The sequence below is a fragment of the Molothrus ater genome, chromosome 5, assembly GCF_012460135.2.
Source record: "Molothrus ater isolate BHLD 08-10-18 breed brown headed cowbird chromosome 5, BPBGC_Mater_1.1, whole genome shotgun sequence".
Taxonomy (NCBI): Eukaryota; Metazoa; Chordata; class Aves; order Passeriformes; family Icteridae; genus Molothrus; species Molothrus ater.
In genome coordinates, this window is record NC_050482.2 from 52,856,134 (window position 1) to 52,879,838 (window position 23,705).

The window sequence follows — 23,705 nt, forward strand, 5'->3', positions numbered from 1 at the left end:
GTCCGAGGCCGGAGCCGGGGCCGGGGGCAGGCGACGGACCGGGGCGCAGGGCTCTGATGCGGCTGCGGGCGCTCCGCCGGCGGGCCCCATGCACCCCAGGTGAGCGCCGCGGGGCACCGAGCGAGGCGGGCGGGACCGCGGGTCGCACCCGGCCGAGACGGCGAGCAGGGGAGGGGGTTCCTCAAACGTTCGGCGCCTCCCGCAGGCCCCGAGGCTCGGCTCCGGGGCGAGGGTGGTGGTTCCCTCCCTCGGGCATCGCCATCCTCAGCAGCCGCCTGAGCCGGGGATGAAATGCACTGCCCCGCCGGGCAGCTGGAGCCCTCGGCCCCGTCCCTGCAGAGCCGTCCCTGGCGGCGTGCGGGGCGGTAGGCAGTGCGTGGTGCCCAAGGTGGGCAGAGCCGAGGTGGAAGTCGGCGACTCCGCTTGCGGCTCAGTCCCCCGGGTGGCAGGTGGTCTGCGAGGAGCTGCCAGTGGACTCGATGTTCCTTACGGGCCCCTTCCAAGCTGAGACCTTGTGCTGGTGACTTGCGTGAGTTTGGTAGATTCGGCCGTTTTTCCTGCATGAGTGGTACCCTTCCTTTCCGGAGCGGCAGCCCAAGCTCCAGCTCTCCATCAGTACTGCGGCGCTTGGGCCTGCTGCTGGCAAAGGCCATGTGGGAGGCCTGGGTCAGCCTGGAGCATGTTGCGTGTGTGGCTGCTCTGGGGGCAGCTGGTTTGACTGGCCCTAAGAGCTGCTGGTCAGACCTGGCGTGGGGGTAAGAGGGCCGGGGTGGGCAGGCTTGGATTAGGCACGGCTTGCAGAGTTTGACAGTGTCTCCATGGTGTCTCCATCCCTGCGGAGTGGTTTGGGCTGCATGTGCAGCTTGAGACCCCAAAGGACATGTGTGCTCCAAGCTGACATGGGTTCTACCAAGGCTGAAGGTTTGGAGTATTGGACGGTTCCTGCAGCTGCTTGTATGGTGTGTGCCCACTTGAGCGGTGCAGTTGATCACTGAAATAAGATGGCATCCATGGTACCAGTTTTTAATGTGATGGGAGCACGTAGTACCTGACTGAGGCAGTCTTTTAAAACTGCTATGGCTGTTTTGTGGTGGTAACTCTTGTCACTATTGGCCTGGTTTGAACTGGTGAGGAATTAGAGGTTGTGTGTCTGTTACCAGTTTGAAGTGATCTTCCTCCCAGAATTTAGATTTTGAATGTGGATGTGGTGTCCAGAAGTCATGAAATATAAATCAGGTGCTGTTGTCTGAGTATTTCTGACATTCAGCTTGTAAATGGATCTGTTTTTACAATAGTTTAATCACAATTGCTTTTATTACTAGGAGTGAGACTGTTTTCTGGATAGCAAGGAAGAAGCTATGGTCTGATTTGTCTTTCTGAACTGTTTTTTAATCCTGATTATTGCTATCTAATATGATCAATAGGTATTGATCATGATGTGATGACCGTGTGAGTGGCTGATGTGTTTTATGCTTAGCTTTTTAAGGCAGAGTTTTTATATGCCAATATCAGATTTTGAGTTTGTTTGCTCAACCTTTTCTCACCACAGTACAGTTAGTAATCAAGAATGCTATTGCGTTCTCTTTCTTTTTCCTGCTCCCCTCTATGTTCCTTGTCTCCAGAATGAACGAAATGAACTTGAGTCCTGTAGGGATGGACCAGCTGACCTCCTCCTCTGTGAGCAATGCCCTGCCAGTCTCAGGAAGTCACTTGGGCTTGGCAGCGTCACCCACTCACAACGCCATACCAGCACCAGGTAATGGGGGAGGGTCCCACACGGGGTATTGTAGCTCCTGCTCTGTGTTCTGCTGTCACAGCAATGGTCCTAACTGGGCAGCAGTGCCTGCTCTGATAGCAAGTCATACCATAGGTCGTGAAATGGTGCAGAGTTGGGGAAGGGGAAACCATAAATAGTTGCTTATGTGGGCAAAGCAAAAGGCACGAGTGCTTGTCAGGCTTACGCTTTAGTGGGAGCCTCATTTGGTTTTAAGGGGGTGATTTGCTCTGTGGGTGAGTAGTATCAGAACTCTTTGAAATTAGGGCTGTAGCTGAAAATCTCTCTTCATCTATGTCTAATTTCTCTCAGGTGAAAAATCACTTGTATAGCAGAACTATTTTCATAGCTCTTCTTTCCAGGGGCCTGCACAGACAGAAGTCCATTACAATTGTCAAATTAAATGTAAAAGATCTAGCCATATGAAATGTAAAAGATCTAGCCATATTCAGGCATGCCTCTCACTTCTGTGATAACTGATCCTTTTTTTGATGCCTGGCACCTTACTTGGACAGTGCCATGCTGTATTTCCTTAGGGCAAGAACTCCTGGGGAATTAGTAATCTGTTTGTTAGCTCATGTGTTCATCAACTCAGGGAGTTCTGTTGAATTTAAATGGGCATTTTCTTTTGCAGGCTTGCCTGTTGCAATTCCAAACCTGGGCCCGTCCTTGAGTTCTTTGCCCTCTGCTCTGTCTCTGATGCTCCCAATGGGTATTGGAGATCGAGGAGTGATGTGTGGTATACCAGAGAGAAACTATACCCTACCTCCACCACCATACCCTCACCTGGAGAGCAGCTATTTCAGACACATTCTACCTGGTAAGTGCTCTGGTGCTGATGGATGGGAACAGTAAGAGCAACTGTTTTAAGAGCTGTCTGTTTCTGTCCTGAAGCAGGAATGACTGACAGTTTGACAGAGCTGTTGTTTCCTTGAGTTTGTCTGGAGACTGTTGTGCCATTTACACACTTTGATTTTCAGATATCTGTTTCTATATATGTGTATGAAAAGAATTGCAGGGCATTTTCTATTTAAACCTAACCTTTGATTGGTCCACCTGCTTTGATTTTAGGATTAACAGAAAACAAAGCATGCCCAGTTTCTGTCTCCAACGGCTTGTAGCTTGGAAGTTGCTTCTATTTTTCTTGTCCTGTAGTCTGAAGCAATATTTAATATGTGCATAATGGGAGGTTACAGGAGTTCAAAGCTCAAAGAGGGCAAGACATCAGCTGTGGTGTTGGGCACTTTCCCACCCATTTAACCCATAGCACATTTTTTCTTCATTTTTCTTCAAGGTTGATTTCCAAAGGCCACTGACTTCTATCTTGATTGCTTTCTCACACATGCTTTGGAGTATAAATGTAGAATTTTACATGTCAGTATGTGAAAACACAGACATTGAAACTTTAAATGCACTCCTGGTTTTGTTTGGTAGCTAAGATTGGCAGGGTGGAAGAGGTAGTTAAACTTCTTCAAGGTGACTCACTGGGTATTGTTGGTTCAGCCTGGGTTAGGAATAAACTAGCAGCCCAGGTCTCCTGCAGCTACCTGTTGACTGATGGCTGAACTTTCCAGCTGCTTAGGAGTAACCTTTCCTACTGCACTGCATGCCTGCTGCTCAGTAGACAAGGAGACTGTGCACTAGGACCAAAGGTATTTGCCATTTTCTGAGCTGGAATAATCTTTCTGTGATGTTTTATACAGTTCTTCTGCCAGTCATCTTGCTGCCATCAAGGATCCTCTGTGTTCAAGCCACAAGGCAGCATTGCAAGCAGAAATATTTGATGCAGCTCATTAAATTAAACTGTTCATTTCTTGGCTTGTTGTGCTGCAGAAAGAGTATCTGTGTTTGCATCCTTGTAATAACAAACATATTTGAATGGAAAACTCTTATGGAACAAGTGGCTCATAGAGTTGAAGGCTAAAAAGAAACATGCTGAGTCAGATCTTGCAGAATCTGCAATATCTGCCTCTGTCTCTGCTGGAAATAATGTTTACTTGAATGTGCCGTTGCATTTCTTCCGAAGATTTTTGTTTGTTTGTTTTTAGTATGTAAACACAATTTAGTGTTTCTTCATATCTTAAGTTTCAAGGTTGTTTGATGTTGAGAACCTTCCCAGAACTACCAGAAAAGATGGTAGGGTTTCTGATTTAAATGGAACCAAACTATTGTTTTAGGAGAAACAACATGCTTTCGTGTTAGAAAAGAGAGCAGATGACTCATGAAGTCTGTGAGAGAACTTGTCTTTGTCCTTCAGAATTGCAATTGATGACCTCTGAGTTGAACAGTTATGCCACTTAGTATTAGAGGAAGGAAGCAGTCATTGTTAAAACTTGAATACCTAAGCAAAAATAATGTGTCCTGGAGAATTGTTTCTGTTTCTAGCAAAGATGAACCAGGAATGACCAAATTATAGACTCCACTAGCAGTTCTTCATCCTTGTGAGCTGTTTTTTGGGAATGAAAAATTAAGCCTAAAATGTGAAGAACCTCTTTCTCATTTGATCTTTGTACTGAGCAGCCTAGGTGGAATTCTGCCATGAACCTGGGTGTTCAGAGTTTGAGAAATAACTAGAGACTTGCTCTATTGGGTGGAAACTCTGAATTAGTTGTCAAGTGGTACTTTGATGAGTGTTAGGCTGGCATGTGTTTGTAAGCCATATTTTAGAATCCATTTTAGTGGATTTGAATTGGAAATAATGTAGAGAACATGTCTTCAAGGATCTCAGTGTATCCTTCAACGGATTTTTATTCAAGATTTGAAAACTGATGTAATCTCACTCCCTTCTTTTTCTCCCTCTCTTCCTATCAGGTATCTTATCTTACTTGGCTGACAGACCACCACCTCAGTACATCCATCCCAACGCTATAAATGTTGACAGCAATCCAGCATTGTCAGTCTCCAACAATCCCTCAGCCCTGGATCCCTACCAGCCCAGTGGGACCGTGGGGCTGGAACCAGGGATTGTCTCCATGGACTCCCGCACAGTGAACACACACGGTCCTCAAAATCTGCATCCTAGTGACAGCCACGAGGTAGCACTGGATACTACAATCACCATGGAGAGCGTTTCCAGGGTAACCAGCCCCATCTCTACAGATGGGATGACAGAGGAGCTTACAATGGATGATGTAGCTGGGGATCACACGCAGATCCCAAATGGCTCCCGGAGCCACGAACCTTTAGCCGTAGACACAGTGGGCAGTAACTTGACATCGGACGCTGTGGGACACAGCGCTGTCATTCCCATTCACGGTAGCACTTTGGAACTCCCTGTTGTCATGGAGCCCGACCACATTGCTGGGCGGGTGACAGGGATATCGGACAGCACACTAAATGACCCCATTCATACTGTGGCCATGAGCACCAACTCCGTGAGTGTGGCGCTCCCTACCTCACACAACCTCGCTTCCCTGGACTCAGTAGCCTTGCATGAAGTGGGCCTCAGCCTGGAGCCTGTGGCAGTGTCTTCCATAAGTCAGGAAGTAGCCATGGGGCCAAGCCATGTCGATGTGTCTGCAGACAATCTTGCCTTTGTACCATCATCTCTGCAAATGGAAGACTCCAATTCCAACAAGGAAAACATGGCAACCTTGTTTACCATATGTGAGTGGACATTTCATGCTTTTTTGGGGTAGGGTTTGCCATGTAGCTGTTTGGTGTGGCTGGACTCTGGTTGCTAGTCTTAAAGATTTATGGTTATTTAACAAGTGCAAAATTTGAAACATCTGCAGTGCCAGATTAACTGTTTTGAAACAACAATAGTTGGAAGTAGTAGGAGACGTAGGAGGATGTTTTAGCATAATTCTCTTTGTATCATTTTCATGTTGCCATGATGTTGGAAGCTGAATCTTGGTGAAGCTCTTGATTTGGTGGATATGCTTATTATCCTTTCCAATGAGACTTCTGTTTTTATAAAGTCACATCACAAGTGACTCTTCTTGCCCCATTAAAATACACAACAAATACCACCACAGGCCATACTTTCCATCAAATGGGTGTCATTTTTGAGTATGACATTACATGATTTTGCAAAATTTATATTAAATTCATATCATCATGAACAATCATCATGAAAGTGTTGTTCTAAATAGGAAAAAAAGAGCAGAGAGGGAAGGAACTTTATAATATTTCTAATTATTCTCATCAAAGGACTTTAGTCCAGAGGTTAGTAGATCTTGTAGGAAAAAAGGAGCACTGGGTTTTGTATTGCCAGTCCTGTTATCTTTCAAGGAGTGGTGTTTGAGAACTGAGAAGTTCTCATTTGCTGGGAGAGAGATTTGCACTTTCACCTGCAGAATGTCTGGCTTCCTGCCACTGAAACATAAGGGCCAGCTTTTATGTTCATTTTTATTATCTGTGGTAGCATTGATGAGTGCTGCTCTTCATCCAGTCTGGCCCTACAACTGCCAGATCTAAATGGCTTGCTTTGCTTGCGGAACATATTTTAAGAAATTGAAAGGTACAGTGCCATGGTTAGCAAGGGAAGAGATGCAGTTTAGTGTAAAGTGTCTAGTCAGTCAGACATTTGGATTAATTTGTTAAGATTTCATTCTGTGGGATAAAATACAACTTCAAATCAGGTGGGCATAGAGCTATGATGAATTTACAACTCCTAGAGGAAGAATTTTACAGTTGATGCACTCAGAGGTTCCTACAAGCATCTGTTGCATATTGAACAAATAATTATACAGTCCTGAATGTTTGCAAATGCTTTTAAGAAGCGCTTTTTTTGGTCATCTTTGTTGACCATTCTGGGTATCCAAATCAGAGAAATAATGACTAATTTTCTGTTTTTAATGATTTGGCAAGGACAGTAATGGAAAGTATATTTAACTTTCTGCCGAATGTGAGATTTTTTGTTTTCCAACATCTTAAAAATGTATGAATGGTTGAACTTCTCCAAGTGGAAATATCCCACGCCTAGAACTTTTCTTCCTCTGCCTCTCCTTGGAGCTGGTCCATAGACCCATAGTGGGTGTGTGCCAGGCAATGCTTAAAAGCAGCTTTTCCACACAGTGGTTCTCATTACTCAGGTCTCGCTCGTTGTTGCTTTACTCCTGCATGTCACCTGTGCACATGGAATAATGCTTACACAGCCTCTACCTAATAATTTTTTGAGTACTTACCTATCTGTTAATGTGTAGTTGCTCAAACTGTATTTTATATGAGTTCAAATTCTGGTACCCTGGTATATCAAGGAAGTATCTGGAAAATATCTTAAAGCATGTAAGGATGAAACTGCTGTCTGGGCCTGCTGAAGGCTACTTCTCTGATAGGTCTTTTATACGGGAGCTGGGTCATCAAGAGGCCAAAGAGAGTCTTCACGGACATCCTGATTAATTACCTGAACACCTTTCTTCAGAAGAAGAATAATTATTTATCAGGAGAGTGGCTGCTGAGCAGGTGTTGGTTGTTCCATCCACAGAGAATTAAAATGACATCCTTTTTCTAGATGAAATTGTAATGCTATAGAGAGCATTTTATGCTGTACTTTTCCTCAGATTTATTAGACTGAAGACTTTCACTGGTTTCTTTTATAACAGTACTTCTGCTGAATCACAGATTAGGAAAGCGATGCTACTGATTCTTCATGGACTTTTGTTTTTGTTGCATTCAGTGGCATACTCACCCTGCATGGGTTTGCTGCAGTGAGACCTTCAAAAGCAGCAGTGAGGTCAGGTTTTTGCTGCTGTGATTTACACATTGAATTTAAATGGAGGTTGAGGATTTGTGGTACATGTTCAGAAAATTTTAGAAGGACGACCTTACTGGTTCATTTGCATGGATATCCTTGAGATTCTACATGCAAGAAGTGCTTCTGCTTAATTCCAAAAACATAACCAGTTAGAATATGTTTGGTTTTGTTAGTTGTAGATTTTTCTGCCAGTAGAGGTGATTTCACGTGTGATCAGAGTGAAATTTGCTCCTCCATCACCAGCACTGGGGAGGTTATCATTCATTTTGCAGTAGCTTTGATGAAGAGTAGGCTCTGTACCGTTACTAGATTCCCCTGTAGGGATAATCTGGAGTCTAGGTCATCAATTTACCATCAGAAAAGTAGGTGGAGATCCTCACATTTGATCTGAATTGGATGGAAACTGACGTGTATGTCAGTGCCCACCTGACTGTAAGAACATGGTCCATATTCTTCTGAGTAAAAGCTGTTAAGTGGACAAGTTGAACATGACAGAAGCAGCCTTTGGCAGGAGCTGAGCTGAAGCACATTGGTAGGGAGCTGATTGCACTGTAGGAGCTGTGACATGTTTTTCGTGCCTGCTGTCCCCTCCTGTCTCTGCAGGGTGCACACTGTGTGACAAGGCGTATCCATCAGACTGCCCGGACCACGGGCCTGTCACCTTTGTCCCCGACAGCCCAATCGAGAGCCGAGCCAGGCTCTCCCTCCCGAAGCAGCTGCTCCTCCGGCAGTCCATCATGGGAGCTGAAGCGGGTAAGGATCACATTACTGGGCACTTCCCTGCAGCACTTTAAAATACACTCACTGCTGAAATCCAAAACCGTGGGGAGATTAATGTGGGAAAGAAACACCACAAGAGAGAGATGCTTCCCTCTTCTGTAATCACCCTGACTTATATTATCCATGAGCTCCTTGTGGTCTGGTTACTGCTTAGACTTCAGCTATACCATAGGGCTGCTGCCACAGTGTGGCACTTCTTAAGGTCAAGCAAGGTATGGGTTTTTTTTTATCGTGATAAACAGCCCAGGCACAGCTTTGATTAGAAAACAATGCAGCAATTGCAGTGGAAGCTGACAATTAGAAGTCATAGAGGAGAATTCTGTCTGCTTGTTCATGAACTTGGTTTGCTACCTTCTGGGTGCTCTCATTGGAGTATTGATCACAAGTGCCTCTGTTTTTTCCCCCCCCTTCATTTACATTTGGCATGTAGACTGTGACCTTGCCACTGGATGTGGACCTTGTTACTGTATTTCACGTCAGTGTCACCTGGAAATCGAAGAGTACAGTGCAGTACCCTAAGGATCTGAAGGCTAGAGAAGAATGTGATTATTGGCTTGTTTAGTGATGCTACTTGTTGAGAGTAGATGACAACTGTTCTTTTCAAGCTGCACTAGTTTCCAGTTTATTCCTAAAAGCTATTCAGTGTATTCATGTAGACCTATATATATATATAGATATATATATATATATAAATGTTTAATAATAAATAATATACATGCAGGAATCCCTCTGCCCATGACAGAAATACAGCTGCCTCTGGGGAGAAATGCAGAAGCTGCTTAACAATGCCCAGCAACAATTCTGGAAATTCCTGGGGATTAGGTAGGCAAAATGTAGTTACTGAAACTAGTATTTTCTGCTTCTGCAGAAAGTGCCATGAGACCTTTAATTGGTACAAGTGGCTAGGATGTTAGTTTTATAGCTTACTGAAAAATAAATTACTTGCTTTTGACCAAATAAATATTGGTAATGACACCAAAGTGGCTCCCATTAGTGTCATGTGGTGGTGGTGGTTCTTGTCTCTGCCATAGGTGTGTTTCACATGTGAAGTAGAAGCTTTGATGATCTTATGCATAGATATTACCTCTGGAGCATTATCTCATAAGCCTCCCACTTCTTTATTATGCATGATTAATTATTTAAATGATTGATTTCTTCAGATTATGGTCTTCTAATGATAGGTGTGTGGACACGAGAAACCATTCCTGTGAGGACTTGTTTCGGACCTTTGATCGGGCAGCAGAGCCATTCTCTGGAGGTGGCCGACTGGACAGACAAAGCAGCCAGTCACATCTGGAAGGTCAGTGGTGTTACAGCTCACAGAGCCTGCAGCATGCCTTTATCTGGTGAAAGCTACCACATGACAGCAACATTAACATTATCATCTTGGCCAAAAGTCAAAAGTAATGCAGTTTAATTGTTTAATTCTTAGTATCAGCACAGCAGAGCTGTATACCTTGCAGTATGCTGGTAGTCAGTCCTGAAGAGCAATAAGCTTCTTTAATGCCTTCTCTTTTAAAGGGCTGTATGTGGTTTCAGTATTTGTGTGGAGTTGCCACAGAGATTGTGTATGGATTACTAGGCAGCAGTTGTTTGTTTGTTTTGTATCTCTGTTCATTGAAAGTTCCCCCAGGTGATGAATGATTTGTTTTAGGAAAGTAAATTTAAAGCTTTCTTTTCCCCATCATTTAATTTTCAGAAAGTAAATCTGACCTATATAAATAAAGCATGTACTGTTTGCCCAGATTTTGTTATTCACAAGACTCGGTTTGTAAGAAATGCAGCCAAATGCATTTCTGCTGGAAGGTAAAGGTGAGAAAGATGCTGATAAACACGTTTTCTGGCCTCCTGGGTAACAGAGGTCAAGGTGCCTGTGTGAAGAGGAAAGTAAGGAGTGAAAACAGGGCTGTGATGTTGGCAGAGGCAATGGAGACTTCCTGACTTATTCTAGGTAAACACATCCTCTATTAAAGAAAGAAGCTGGCTTTCACTGCATTTATTGCCGTATTTTGTCCTAAGGTTGCATTTGTCTTTCCTGGTAGATCTATCACAATGGTGTCCTGGAGTTCTGTGTCATCACAGCTGATGAAAATGAATGTAACTGGATGATGTTCGTACGCAAAGCCAGGTGAGAGCCACCTGGACTGTGCTAAGGAGCTTTGAGTCTGAGCTGCAGGCTCATAGAAAGCTGTACTGGAGAATGAAGGTTGACCTTCATTCAACTTAAGTTGACCTTGATTGTCCTTTTGATTTTAATACTTTATTTACAAAGTGTCCCTGAGTTATTTTGGCCAAATTCCAAGCCCCACAGCTTGTGAGACCTGTCCCTTTCAGTCTATGATGAAAACTATCCAGGCTGGCCTAAGTATTGCTCCATCCATGGTCCACTGAGAAGGCTGAACTTTTCTTATTTCTCTGTGACACAAAGTAGGTTTCTCCTGCAGTTCCATTTCATTGTTCCTATATGCAGGAGTCAAGAACTGTAATGTTTAATCTCCCACTGCAGTGGGGCAGACCTTTTGCTGGTTTCAGATACTGGGAACAAACATATGCAAGATATTGCTTCAAAAGATAAATGACCACGTCTTGGAACTGGTCCTCAAGAGGACTTTTTAAAGATAATGTTACTTCAAGACATTACTGATATTTTTTCCATCATGCATTCTCTATTTCTTAAGGGATATATCTATGTAAATGAATCTACGTGTATTAAAAATACATAGATTTTTGTAGTTTCTTAGGAGATCATAAACTCATTTCTCTCAGCCCACTCAAATATCTATTGATCATTTTCTCAGAAGTGTTGTTAGAAACACATAATTTGGTGGAGGATATCGGCTCTCAAGGTCTAGTTTTTCTTTCCTTTAATAAAGAAGGACAGAAGTGACAGACATACAAGTTTTTATAATACGCTGAAAAGCACTGATGTTCCTATTACCTTTTTATAGGAATCTTTTCTTTTCCCTTTCTTTTTTCTTTTCCATCCCTCTCCCTCTCTCTCCCTCTCCTCTCCCCCAAAAGGCATTAATTTGGAAGGGCTTTTTTCCTTAGCTGTTGTTATTGCTGTAGGAACCGGGAAGAGCAGAACCTGGTAGCTTATCCTCATGATGGAAAAATTTACTTCTGCACCTCTCGGGACATCCCCCCTGAACACGAGCTTCTCTTCTATTACAGTCGGGACTATGCACGACAGCTTGGTAAGTAAGAGCTCTTTTTTCTTGGCTTTGTAGGGAGTATCCAGCTTGAAATCCCTTTCAGTGCCATCTCTCGGCTCTGTGACTTGGGACTGCATTATGTTCCTTCTCAGTTCCCATTGGTGCATGTCATAGTTTCCTTTAACATTTCATTACTACAGAGTACCATAATTTAAAAGAAATATTTCCCTACGTAATTCCACTGATCAGGAGTAAAAGATTTTGAAGATTTTTTTTTGAAGAAAAGTAGTATTTTGTTCATCCAGGGCTAAGGGAGTTTTGGAGCTGAAGATGGTCCTATCCTCCCGCAGCTGGGATTGTGATAATTTAGATTTGGGTGAGCTGTGCTCAAAACTGTTCCAGAGTTTGGCCCCTCAAAACATTTTAAATGACCTACCTGAAACAGCTGGAAGGCAACATCAGACAAAGGTGAAAGAAGAGAACAAAGGTGAAAATCTCTGCACCTGGCTTTTGCTACCACAGACTAAATGTTAAAGTGGTCCTTGTTCAAGCTCTGTTAGGCTTTACTGTGCCTCAGTACAAGTGATGTTTTTGTGCCCAAAGGTGTCCCTGAGCATCCAGACATGCACATCTGCCACTGCGGGAAGGAATGTGCTTCCTATGCGGACTTCAAGGCCCATTTGAGCAGCCATATTCACAACCACCTCCCCAGTCAGGGGAACAGCAGCAGCCACGGGCCAGGCCATGGCAAGGAGAGGAAGTGGAAGTGCTCCATGTGTCCCCAGGCTTTCATCTCCCCTTCCAAGCTGCACGTGCACTTCATGGGGCACATGGGCATGAAGCCACACAAGTGCGATTTCTGTAGCAAAGCTTTCAGCGATCCAAGCAACTTACGGACACACCTCAAGATCCACACAGGTGAGGGCTTTCTACAGATGCCTGTGTGAGGACAGGGGAGAGGGTGAAGGTCAAGTTACAGGCCAGTAGACAGTGTGGGTATTTTTGCCTCTTTCTTTTTTTTCACTATTCCTTATTGGGAAATCACAAAATTCTAATTACAAAGCTAGAAAAGAAATAAACTGGGAGTGAAGTGCTCTCAAGTCAAGCATAGGAAGCTGTAGGCTCAATAGCCGGGCATTTTAATGGACTGATGAAATATTAATGTTGTATACACAACCACAGAATACTCAGTGGGGTGGGATTCAAGTGGTATTCAAACTTAGTCTGAATTCAGTAACATGCTGGGGTTTTAAGCTATTTTTGGCAAAGAATAACAGAAGTACTGATAAGTTGAAAAATGGGATAAAACATAGAAGTTTTCAAAGGGCCACTGACATTTGTACCTGTGTATTTGTTAGGTAAGAGAACTTGTTTTTGCAGACAAAAGCAATGCAGTGCATCAGATGTGGTTGGGCTCCAGTAAGGCATCAGATACAATTCCTGTGGGAAATCAGTGAGGATAGGGATGTACTAATGTACAGTAACTAGATGGTTACCATGGTTACTGTTACAAAGGAAGCTACCATTGTTTTTACTGAAGAATTCATCTTGGATAAGACTAGTCTTTTTAAGTGTTTGCCTGAATCTCTTGGTGGAAAATGTGCAGAGCTGCTGGGGGTGTTTTGAAATCCAGAACAAGGAGGCACAGTTGGTGTGGACAAGAAGCACAAACCCCACCTCACAAAAAAGGCTGGCTGACCGCAAGCACTGGAGAAACAAGCAGCAGTGTTTAGGATGAAGTGCAGAAAGGTGCATCACACTAGTGCATCAGTGGTTTGAAACAGTATTGTGGCATTGGGGGCATGGAGTACAGGATGAAAAGCTTTGGGAATGATGAAGTCAGCTGTCAGGTTTTTTGCATAGCTAAATATAGACTGGAACCAAGTAGGCCTTTATGCTGAGTCTGAAGGAACTGCAGGAGAAAACAAGTCCTGTTCACAAAAAATCTGCCTTTCGTCACGGTAAAATTTAATTTTTCAGCAATGGTCAGGGTTGTTTGCTTACTGCATTTTTTGGGACACCAAGTGTTAATCTGTGGGTGTCCCTGTGTACTCCTAGGTCAGAAGAATTATCGCTGCACCCTCTGTGACAAATCGTTCACGCAGAAGGCTCACCTGGAGTCGCACATGGTCATTCACACCGGGGAGAAGAACCTCAAGTGCGATTACTGCGAGAAGCTCTTCATGCGCAGGCAGGACCTCAAGCAGCACGTCCTCACTCACACACAGTAAGTGACTTCACAGGAGCTGTTGGACTGGCCAGTGCAAGAAATAATGAAGAGCCCAAGACAGAATCTCCAGTTTGCAAATAGTTTGGCCTAGGGAGCATAGGTGGGTTCATCCTATGAAATGACAGAGAAGTCAGTTCTAGTGTCTGCAGTATTTCCATGACACAGTAAATTCAAAGTGTGCTCCTTGTGTTGTGAAATGGCAGTCTGGAGTGTTCATAATTTTGAAGAGAAAGAGGGGTTGTTTGATTTATATTTCATTATTTGCTGAGAACTGTTTCCCTATCCCAATGTGACCAAAAAAGACAAACTTCTCTGTGCTATTGTCACCGAGGACCCTGTTAGTGAACTCCACCTGTTTGCTGTAGGGGTGTGGTGCCACCCTTCCCAGCCCTTTCCTCCCCTTCCCAGCCCTCTCCTCCCTGCAGGTCTCACTCACATGCTTGCTCTTCCGCTCCTCCTGTAGGCAGATTCCTACCCACAGCCCTCTGCAAGGCCAGGTCTTTTGCTCTGAGAATCTCTCCATCCTGTACATTTATTCCCAAGCCAAGGTCCTCCTTAAAAGCTGCTTGCCAAAGCTAGTCCCTTTGCTTATTTCATTTTCAGCATCTGGTTTTTATACTCACTTGGAATCCCTTGCTGCTTCTGTCATGCTGCCTAGGAGCCAGTGTAGTGCAGCCAGATGAGTGAGAGAGAGGCAGACAGAAACACAGACTCGGCTCTGCTGCTTGTTCCTACCTACCTGCTGCTGGGAGGTATTTTGCAGTGTCATTACAGAATGTGTTGCAGTCTGGTAAGCTCCTCTACATTTACAGACCAAGGGTTGTTAAAATGCAGGAGCCTTGTTTCGTTACTTGTTCTTCCCTGCCTCCTCCCCACCTGCCTTTATGTAGGGTGGGAAGGAAACAGACCTTTTCATCAAGGGTGATATCTGTGTCCTTGCTAGAATGTGGACCTTAATCAGCATTTTAATACCAGCTGTCTTGTGGCAGGAGCAAACTCACTTTTTTGTGTCTTGCAGAGAACGGCAGATCAAGTGCCCCAAGTGTGACAAGCTGTTTCTGAGGACAAATCACCTGAAAAAGCATCTCAATTCACATGAAGGAAAGAGGGACTATGTCTGTGAAAAATGCTCCAAGGCTTATCTAACCAAATACCACCTCACTCGACATTTAAAAATATGTAAAGGCCCCACATCCAGTCTCTCAGCTCCAGAGGAGGAAGAGGAGGAGGATTCAGAGGAGAATTAATAGACACTATGAGGACTGAAGACTCTAGGATTAACAATGGCGTCTATTCAACAGGTGATGTTCTCTCTGGACACAAATGAAGAAGAGAGGGAAACTTTCTTGGATATTACTAGTAGGGAAGGAAAAAATCCTCTTCCTTGTTTCCCCAGTCACCAGTGTATGTCAGGTGAGGAGTTTTCCTTCTGTTTTTGTCTCCACACTACCACCACTTAATATAATCTGTAGCCAGAACACTGAACAAGACTGGACCATGCACGTACGAGTGAAGAGTTGCTAAGAAGGAAATGTGAGGCAAGATTTCTTTCACACACGCTGTGCATACTTCTCCAAATCACTCAGATTAATCCATCCAGTGCCAGGATGCGTGACACACCTCACATAGCCCTTTGAGCAAAGAGCCACGAACCAGAACTGTAGCTGAGGGGTTGCAGTGACCTGTAAGCCAACTGTCCTTAACTGCCCAAGGTGTGACATGAAGAGCAACAAGGAAAAAATGGTGGTGGAACTTTTTAACTGAAGGATGGGGTTTGGCACAAAGCAAAGACTTCTCAATGCTCAGGTTTCCTTCTTAAAACAAAACCTTTTGGTTAAAAAAAAAAGGCCAGTGAAATCAGCACTTCCATACAAAGTATCCCACTACAGAAAATCAGACATTGGTTTTTGGAGAACACTTATCCCCTCTTCTCCCTCAAGTTCACAGCCCACGGAAGCAGGTGAAGAGATAAAAGACTGTATGGACTCAGTAAGGAAGGGGCTTACAGACGATCAGGCAGTGTTTACAGTATATGTTACTTCTTGTGCTGTAAACCTTTTACCACCAAGAACGAGTGGAAGTTTGCTGCTAATACTATTTATGGAATGAAGATTATTACATTTGGTTGTTCTTTTAAAATAATTAAAAATGTGGCTCTTCTCTAATGTTCTTTTTAAATATTTACATATGCTGAAAAAGAATGTTTCTATTTCTGATAATGATGCTAAGAGAAATAATACCTTTTAATCATCTGCCTCTCCCAGGCTTTCCTGGGACATGGTATGTGTAGGAGCACCTCCATGAACTCTGATTTGCTGTGTCACTCCTCTGGCTGTGCTGCAAAAGAAGATTCAGCTGTGCTCTGTTCTCTGACAAGGTAATGGGAGGTTCCCTTGGAAAAGAGGCTCTGATTTGGGCCCTAAATGGCCTATGCTTGCCTCAGATCAGTATGTGACCAAAAAGCTCCAGAGAGACAGGTGCTGCGATCTTGGTAAATCCAGAGAAATATGTGTTGCTTCCAGTAATGCAAGTTCTCCCAAAAGCAAAAAGCAACTTTGAGAGCCACACTGCCAGTTATATTACTAGGGGTAGAGGTAAGAGAAATCACCCTCAAAGATCTTGTCACAAAGCATTTATTTAAAGTTAAAGCTTTGATAAACTTGGAAGTTTTCAATGGAGAGCAGTTAAACAGCAGTGGTTCTGGTACATACACCTTCTTAAGCTTCACAAAAGCATTTGTTGTCCACACATCATTCTCTACTGCTTGGCAGAGACAGGATGGAGGCAGGAATCCCAGCACATACAGAGTATTCTTGGTTCCTGCAGAGCCATGCTGAACACCTTCACCAGACTACAAACAGCTGAAGTAGTTTTAAAGCAGGCAGTTGCCCTCAAGGGATAGGAAGTAAAATTACAGACCGGCCTTTTCCCCAGCTGCAGTTTGTAGGGACACAATTTACCTGTTTTACCTCACCAGCATGAACTACATTGAGTTAGGGTGAAAAGCAGTGGGAAGACCTTGGCAGCTATGAGTATGATCCTACAGCTGCTTTGGCATCAGTGGATTAAATACCCAGGGTAATTTGCAGCAGGAACGCTCTACAGGCACCTTCAGTGTGCAGAGGGCAAGTGCTCAATGGAAGCTAAGAGCATCAATTGAGTTCCTGAGGTAAAGCAGGTGGGTGTTACATTATAAATGCAAGAAAATTATTTGAGTCATATGCCTTGATTAGATTCCTGATTCTGCAAACAAGGAGCTTAAGTTGGTGGTTAAACTGATACTTAAAATTTTCCTCTGTGCCATCAGGTGTCAGGCAGAAATGACTGAACAGAGTTAAGAACATAATAGAGAGAGCTTTTCACCAGTAACAGTGACCAGCTGGGATCCCAACCCTCACTTTGTCTCCTGACAGCCTCTCATCCTCCTTGAGTAGCAGCTCCTTATTTCAGTTCAAATTCTCTTGAAATAGATCTGGAGTGTGAAGAAAAAAAACCCAATACTATGTGCAGTGTCACTGAATTTCGGGTGCTGTGGAACCTGGAAAAAGAAACCCCCAGTCTTGGTGAGATAGAGCTGGGTTATTTCTGGTTTGCTACTGGTGATATCTGTGTTAGAAATACATTCCAAGATTCTGCTTGGAGACTCCAACTTGTTGCCCGAGAACTATTCTTAAGATTTAAAAAGTTACATGGAAGATCTGTCAAAATCTGTAAACCTAGCCTCAAATTAAGGATAAATAATTTATTTACACTTGTAATTTAAGTCAATTCATCTTTTGTTTATTTATTACACAACTGTTGTATGAAATATTTTTTCTTATGCCCTTAGAAGATAAAACTCTCTTTGCAGTATTCAACAAACTTCTGTGGTCACAGAATGCTTTTCTAGTGACTGTTCCATTTTATGTATCAGCTTTACATATGGTAGCCCCTGTTTCAGGGATCATTATCTCAGGCTAAAGCAAGTGATTCAATCTTTCAGAGCTGGTAATAGAGGCAGGAGCTTAGAGCTTAACCACACCACCACCTTTCTTTGGCTGAGATGAAGAAGCTTGCAGATTGCAAGACACCAGTCATTTCCATGAACTCTCACTGAACAGGGGCATTTGCAGAATACACATTAGTTGTAGTCCCATTAATTACTTTGATTTTTTGATGTTTGGTCCATCATGATTCCATTGCTGTCTCCAAATCATTGCTGCTTCTGCTGGCTGTGGAGCTAGAAGCCACAGAGTTTGCACTAGCCAGGACGAGCCTCTCTCTGTTTCCAAAAACTTCGTTCACTGCAACACAAACGGAACTGCTTACATGTTACTGTCCCAGAGGGAAGAGGAGTACAGCAGGGACAGCCTGGTGAGCACCAGGGAATGGAAATTGTAACCTGCTGTGCTTTCAAAGCTCTTCCCCTTAGCCCAAGTATGGAGTTGAACCTAAAGGTCAGAAAATTGCCTGCCTATGATACTTCAATTACAAGTTCTGTTATTTTTCCTCAGAGCATCTAGAGGTTTCCTCTACATAATTCTGTACCTAAGTACTGTAAAACTGATGAGGTTTGAAGACCACATCATTAAGTTGAAATAATTTATTTCTGCTTTTAGTCTCTGGTTCCTAGTAGGCTCTTAAAAGCCTTCTCCAAAAAAATCATGCTGTTTAGTTACAGGTAGCTACAAGTGATCAAAACCAGTCCTCACTTTTCTTCCCCTAAGTACTCAAAAAATATGATACCAAAATCACATCAAGACTATCAAGAAAAAAAACAAAACATAGGTATTATAAGAAATAAGGTATTACACATCAGCTGCAAGAACATAAATTGTGTTGAGCAGTTTTCCAATTTAGAAAAACCCATGTTTTTTGAAGCTGAAAATGTGACCACACATACAGTCTTGGAGCATTTAAAAATACTAACCTATGCTTTTCTGTCAGAGTTGCAATGCATTACTGAATACAAATACACCCTGCAAGCAAGGAGGGAACCACAACATTCAAAGAAATTAGAACATTACCTGCAGAGATCTTGCTTATATCCCAAACACGCAGCCCTTCCCGCTCTCCTCCAAAGGCAAAGACAAAGGGGAAGTCAGGGCAGCAAGCTGCACAGAACAGAACTCCCTGGCAGGGTGGGAGAGAAAAAAAAAGAGAATTTTTTTTTAAATCTTAAAATTAATTTGTCATCTGAAAATACTTTCACCTAGCAAGTTTTAACAAATTTAATTAAGTTTCTGAAACTTCTTTCATAAAGACATAAAATGAAAGTCAAGAGCTGCTAATTATAAACACATCTTTTTCTTGAATATAGCAGATGCAAGCTGGAGCACCCATAGTTCTACTCAGAACATTGTACCTGGAATGTAGGACTCTAAGGCTTTAAAGCACTTTGCCAATTCCATATGGAATACTGCACTGTGATGAGAATGATTTACCCAGAATATGCTATTATTTTTTTCCCTGTGAGACCTTAGGTAGAACAAGATTTAAACTAGACAGAAAAAGAAAAAGCAGACAGTGTATATATAAAACTTAGTAGAATCAATACATAAATATTACTATACCATTTTCATATCCCTGGAATGGACTAAACTTGGTCTGTCTCCCAGGATATCCCAAATTTTCACATATTTGTCAGCAGATGATGTCACAAGGCACCCTTTGATCTGACTGCTTAGTTGTAGCCCTGGAAGATGAAGAGTGCAGCAGTGTGAGAGCAACAGGCAATCCCCATTTCACAGAGATTAGGATACATTTTGAAGTGAAGATACGAGAACAACCCCAATACTCCTCACACTAACTCCAGAACAAAGGAGCAGAACATTAATGAAAGTTCCATGCTGCCACTTTAGTGAGAGCCAAGGGAACCATGGCAGGCCTATTTTGCCTCCCAATCCCCTCAACAGAGATTTGTTTCACATGCCAGCTACCATGATTAGCATGCACAATTTACTTGTTTAACAAAGAATCACTACACCTCAGTGCTATGGATTAAAGGCATCTTCCAGATGTGCCTTGCCCACTTGGAACAAACAGGACACAAAGGCAATTTACCTGACACCTCTTCATCGTGAGCTTTCAGAGTAAACAGGGGCTTATCAGCACGAGCATCCAGACAGTACACAAAGCCATCGTCTGTGCTTGCCTAAGGAAACCACAGCATTTAAACAACAAACAGCCACCGTCACTCATCTGCGAAAAAACTGCCAGTGAAGTAACACCCACCCTCTGGTAAACCCCTCTGCTCTGAGGCAGACACTGCTTCTCCCTAGGACATGTTACACTGTTCCCAGGCCTGCACCCCCAAAGTCAGGCTCCACCCAGCTGGTACCCCAGCTATTCGATGAACCTCAATTATGCTGCACCGATGACACGAAAGTTTTAATCCCATGCAAACTTCTTAAAGTGTATTTTAAATAGAGTTGCCCCACTAAGTTTGGTCCTCAGGCCAGGCAATTAAATACAGAGCCTTCAGCCTCTTTACTGTCAGTTCAAAGTTTTGGAGCCATTAGTGGCTTTTGGAGCCATCAGTTTTTAGACAGGACTACTGACAGAAGTCCTGTGCAAAACTAAGTGTGATTACACCAGGAGAGATCCACATCATAAAACCAACAGAGCTGAGCAGCTGCTTCTGTTGGCTGTATCCACTAAGCAACAGAGAACTAGACAGCCATTGAGATAATATGAAAGATTTGTTTTTAAATTCTGTTGCAAAGTTTTATTACAAAAGACTCAACAACACCAAGATATTTTTCCTTTATACTCTAGGTGGGTGTAGGTCTCTTCTCCCAGGTAATAAGCAATAGAACAACAGAAAAGTTGCACCAGGGGTAGTTTAGTTTGGACATTAGCAAAAATGTCTTTACTGAAAATGTTGTCAAGCACTGGCACAGGCTGGGCAGGGAAGTGGTGGAATCCTCACCCCTGGAGGTATTTGAAGCCATGTCGATGAGGCACTTATGGACATCGTTTAGTGGTGGACTTGGCAGTGCTGGGTTAACATTTAAACTCCATCTCAGAGGACTTTTCCAACCTAAAGGAGTGGATCACTCCATGCCAGCCAGGAGGACAGTGCCCTCTAGCGCTGACTTGAAACACTGAATTAATATTCAGGATCTTCATTCTAATTAGCTATTTCTCAGCTGCAGTTCCTTCATTGCACGAAACACAACAGAAACTCTGCAAAGGAAAATGTATCCCAGCCACTGAACACTGCAACGATGTGACCAAGGTTGTCACCTCCGGAATTTCTACTGTCACAGTGAAGATACCAAGTAAGTAGCTGGTCTAGAGATACTTACTGAAAAAACTACCTAAAAACATCCTCCCCCAGACTGCATTATTATAATAAGCAGCACAAACTATCCAAATGTCCATCGGCTCCATTCTGATTGAGAAACATTATGAACAAAATAGGTTAACACAGGTTAAATGACATGTCAACAACCAACCACAACAGAAAAGCAGTACTCACCAAGAAATGGCAAGGTGAGAAATGATTCCAAATTACTCTCTCAACCTGACCACTAAACCGCCACACTCGATGGCTGTCCTGGGGGTTTCTGCAGTCGTACAGCACTGCTGATCTAGAAGATAAAGGGACAGGAAATAAAATTTAAAAAAAGATCAGGGCAGAACACTTCATTACATAGTTTGCTTTCTCACTGACACCTACAGAAGCTCCATGTAAACTATAATTAAAAAATTAAATGGAAACAACTTCACTACTTAGTCTTCTAATTCAGTAACAGATTAAAATCTTGCAGATAAGCATAAGATTTTTCCATGTGCTTCAAAGTTTCATCTTGGTTACCAACAGAGCCTCTCTATTGAAACTAAGCAGAGCTTGAATTTACTCAATACATAAGATACTTATCACATAGCAGACCATAATTATGCAAATATATCACTTAATTATGAACAGACTTCAGTAAACTCAAGTAATGATGCATTAGAATCATTTTGTTATACATATGCATACATTTTCAAATATGCTAAATAAAAAAGTAAATTCTAAAAATCCAACAATCTTAACAAATAGTTGGAGAAACAGTACTCCACAAAGGAGAAAGAGTAGATGGCAGTCAGTGGGTTCTCAGGGATTCTTTACAGGCACATGCTCAGCTAAGTGGCTGCAGAATCTGTCCCAACTCAAAAAGTTCCTGGGTGCAAATGCAAGGGAGGAGTGGTCATGTCAGTCCAGCATCATCTCACCACTATCAACATCCTCAGTGTAACTCACTCCCACTCTATCATAATTAAAGAAGTGTGATGTAGGTTTCCCAGGTCTTTTAAAGGCACTTGACACAACAGTTTCTTTAAGTCTGATTGCCAGGTTATGAAGGCATTGCCCAATGCTCACTGAATTGCCTGTGGTCCTGCAAGGCTTTGCAGGAAAAATCCACAAGGGCACTCTCTTAGTTTATGGATAACACAGTGGTTTAGAGGTGTCCATGGTATCAAAGGGGCAGCTAAAAAGGGATCAGCAGCTGGTCACTGCTTGGACTTAATGCTTCCTTTTATCAAAGGAAGTCGAGAGGGAAAAGACAGAAGCAGCTTCCTAACAGCAAAAGTTCCTCCTCCAATACTTCAGCAGATGCAGCAAGAACAAATAGAAGCCAGAGAACTTCAAGGCTTGGCTAAAGATTGGCAAGTCTATAAATTATTTTAACATAAGGACAAAGTCCTAAAAGCAGAATAAAAAAAATCAATGTAAGAAAATCATGGTGATAGACTAAAATTTAAAGTTACTCCATTGAGATGGGAGAACAGAGAGGGATATTTTTGGCTGGCAGGACTTGCAAGAACTGGCAGCCACAGAGTAGACCAAGTGTGCAGACACAAACCAGTTCCCAGCATCTCCAGGCTGCAATCACAGGAGACAGCCCATTACTCTTTGGCTGTGCCTATAGAGGCTGAAAGGAGAGAACTGGGATAAAGTTCCTCGTGCCTCCACCCTGGCCTTACTGGCTGGCAAAACTTGGGCAAATTTTCACAGGAATAAACAGCGACAATGAAGAAAATGCCATAAGGCCAAATTAAGAAATAAATTTGGCTTGGAACAGGCAGACACCTGGCACAGAAAATGTCAGTCCAGATGGTTAAAGCATTTGCTACCCCTGAAAAAGAGGTAAAGAAAACTACATCCTGGCCATATGCAAACCTAGCTTCCTTGCTGGAAAAAATAACATTACTCAAATTGGCAGTTATAAAAAAAATGAAAGAAAACACTAGGCTTAAATGAATATGAATACCCTCCCCAGGTGCAACATGTGAAAACATGACCCTGACATACTTATCAAATGATCCAGAAATGAGGGTCTGAGTTTCAAACGGATGAAACTGCAATGTCTGGACCTAGATAATGGAAGATTTTATGTAAAACACATATACAGGAACTTTCTTGGAACAAAGCACAACCATCCCACTCAGATTGCTCAAAATCAGTGCAAAATATGTGCATTACTTCAAACACCCCCTACCTGGTGAAAACAAGATACTGTCCAATATAATCTGACCGAACAGAACCCCATGCCCCCTTTCTGCCTAGATATTAATTTTAAAAAAAGCAAAAAAAAAAAAAAAGCTGGAGGTAAAAGAATATCTGCTTCCAATTTGGGGAAAAAATGCAGATGTTCACAAAAAATGAAAATCAGGAGTTTGTCAAGGGCAGTGACTTTGTTAGCAGCAAAATAAGGTTACAGCTATTAATAACTAGCTTTTACATTTTAATTACTATGAGATTAATTCATTTCTGCAGTACCCATCACTATGGTATTTTAGTATCATTTATTTTAAACCTTTTCACCTAGAACAAACTGTAACTGACACTCGTTCCCTTAAGAGAGTTATAGTTTGACCTATGTTCAGACATCTATTTTTGTAGCTAATACCAGCACTACTATATTCCCCACCATTAGGGCCAATACACAAAAGGTATTTTAGAAACTGTTACAAAGCTTTTTTAACTCGTTTCAAGTTAAATAACATTTTAAAAAGCAAATACAGTGTTGTTTGAAAAAGTAACTAATTAATAAATTAAAACAATTCTGCACAGATGTCAGAAAATTAGAGGATTGT

At 42.6% G+C, this 23,705-nt stretch overlaps 2 protein-coding genes across 3 annotated transcripts in view; one reads left to right on the forward strand and one right to left on the reverse strand.

Moving 5' to 3' along the window:
* On the forward strand, positions 1 to 15,802 carry PRDM4 (PR/SET domain 4). The gene is made up of 11 exons (XM_036400280.2): positions 1 to 99; positions 1,623 to 1,756; positions 2,409 to 2,594; positions 4,586 to 5,380; positions 8,076 to 8,225; positions 9,434 to 9,552; positions 10,295 to 10,380; positions 11,322 to 11,449; positions 12,011 to 12,325; positions 13,466 to 13,634; positions 14,656 to 15,802. Exons 1-11 carry the CDS (start codon positions 89 to 91, stop codon positions 14,882 to 14,884), a joined length of 2,322 nt encoding a protein of 773 aa, XP_036256173.1. The 5' UTR covers positions 1 to 88; the 3' UTR covers positions 14,885 to 15,802.
* The window catches only part of PWP1 (PWP1 homolog, endonuclein), a 21,474-nt gene continuing 10,169 nt past the window's right edge, over positions 12,401 to 23,705 (reverse strand). The window contains exons 10-15 of one of the 2 annotated variants that reach the window (XM_036400282.1): positions 22,921 to 22,982; positions 21,100 to 21,211; positions 19,680 to 19,770; positions 19,190 to 19,311; positions 18,644 to 18,749; positions 12,401 to 13,748 (exon numbers count right to left, since the gene is read on the reverse strand). In XM_036400282.1, the coding sequence (XP_036256175.1) occupies positions 13,744 to 13,748; positions 18,644 to 18,749; positions 19,190 to 19,311; positions 19,680 to 19,770; positions 21,100 to 21,211; positions 22,921 to 22,982 (498 nt within the window). In that variant the 3' untranslated portion in view covers positions 12,401 to 13,743. Of the gene's footprint in view, positions 13,749 to 16,254; positions 17,921 to 18,643; positions 18,750 to 19,189; positions 19,312 to 19,679; positions 19,771 to 21,099; positions 21,212 to 22,920; positions 22,983 to 23,705 lie in introns of those variants that run through there. The other variant, XM_036400281.1, reaches the window with a different exon arrangement.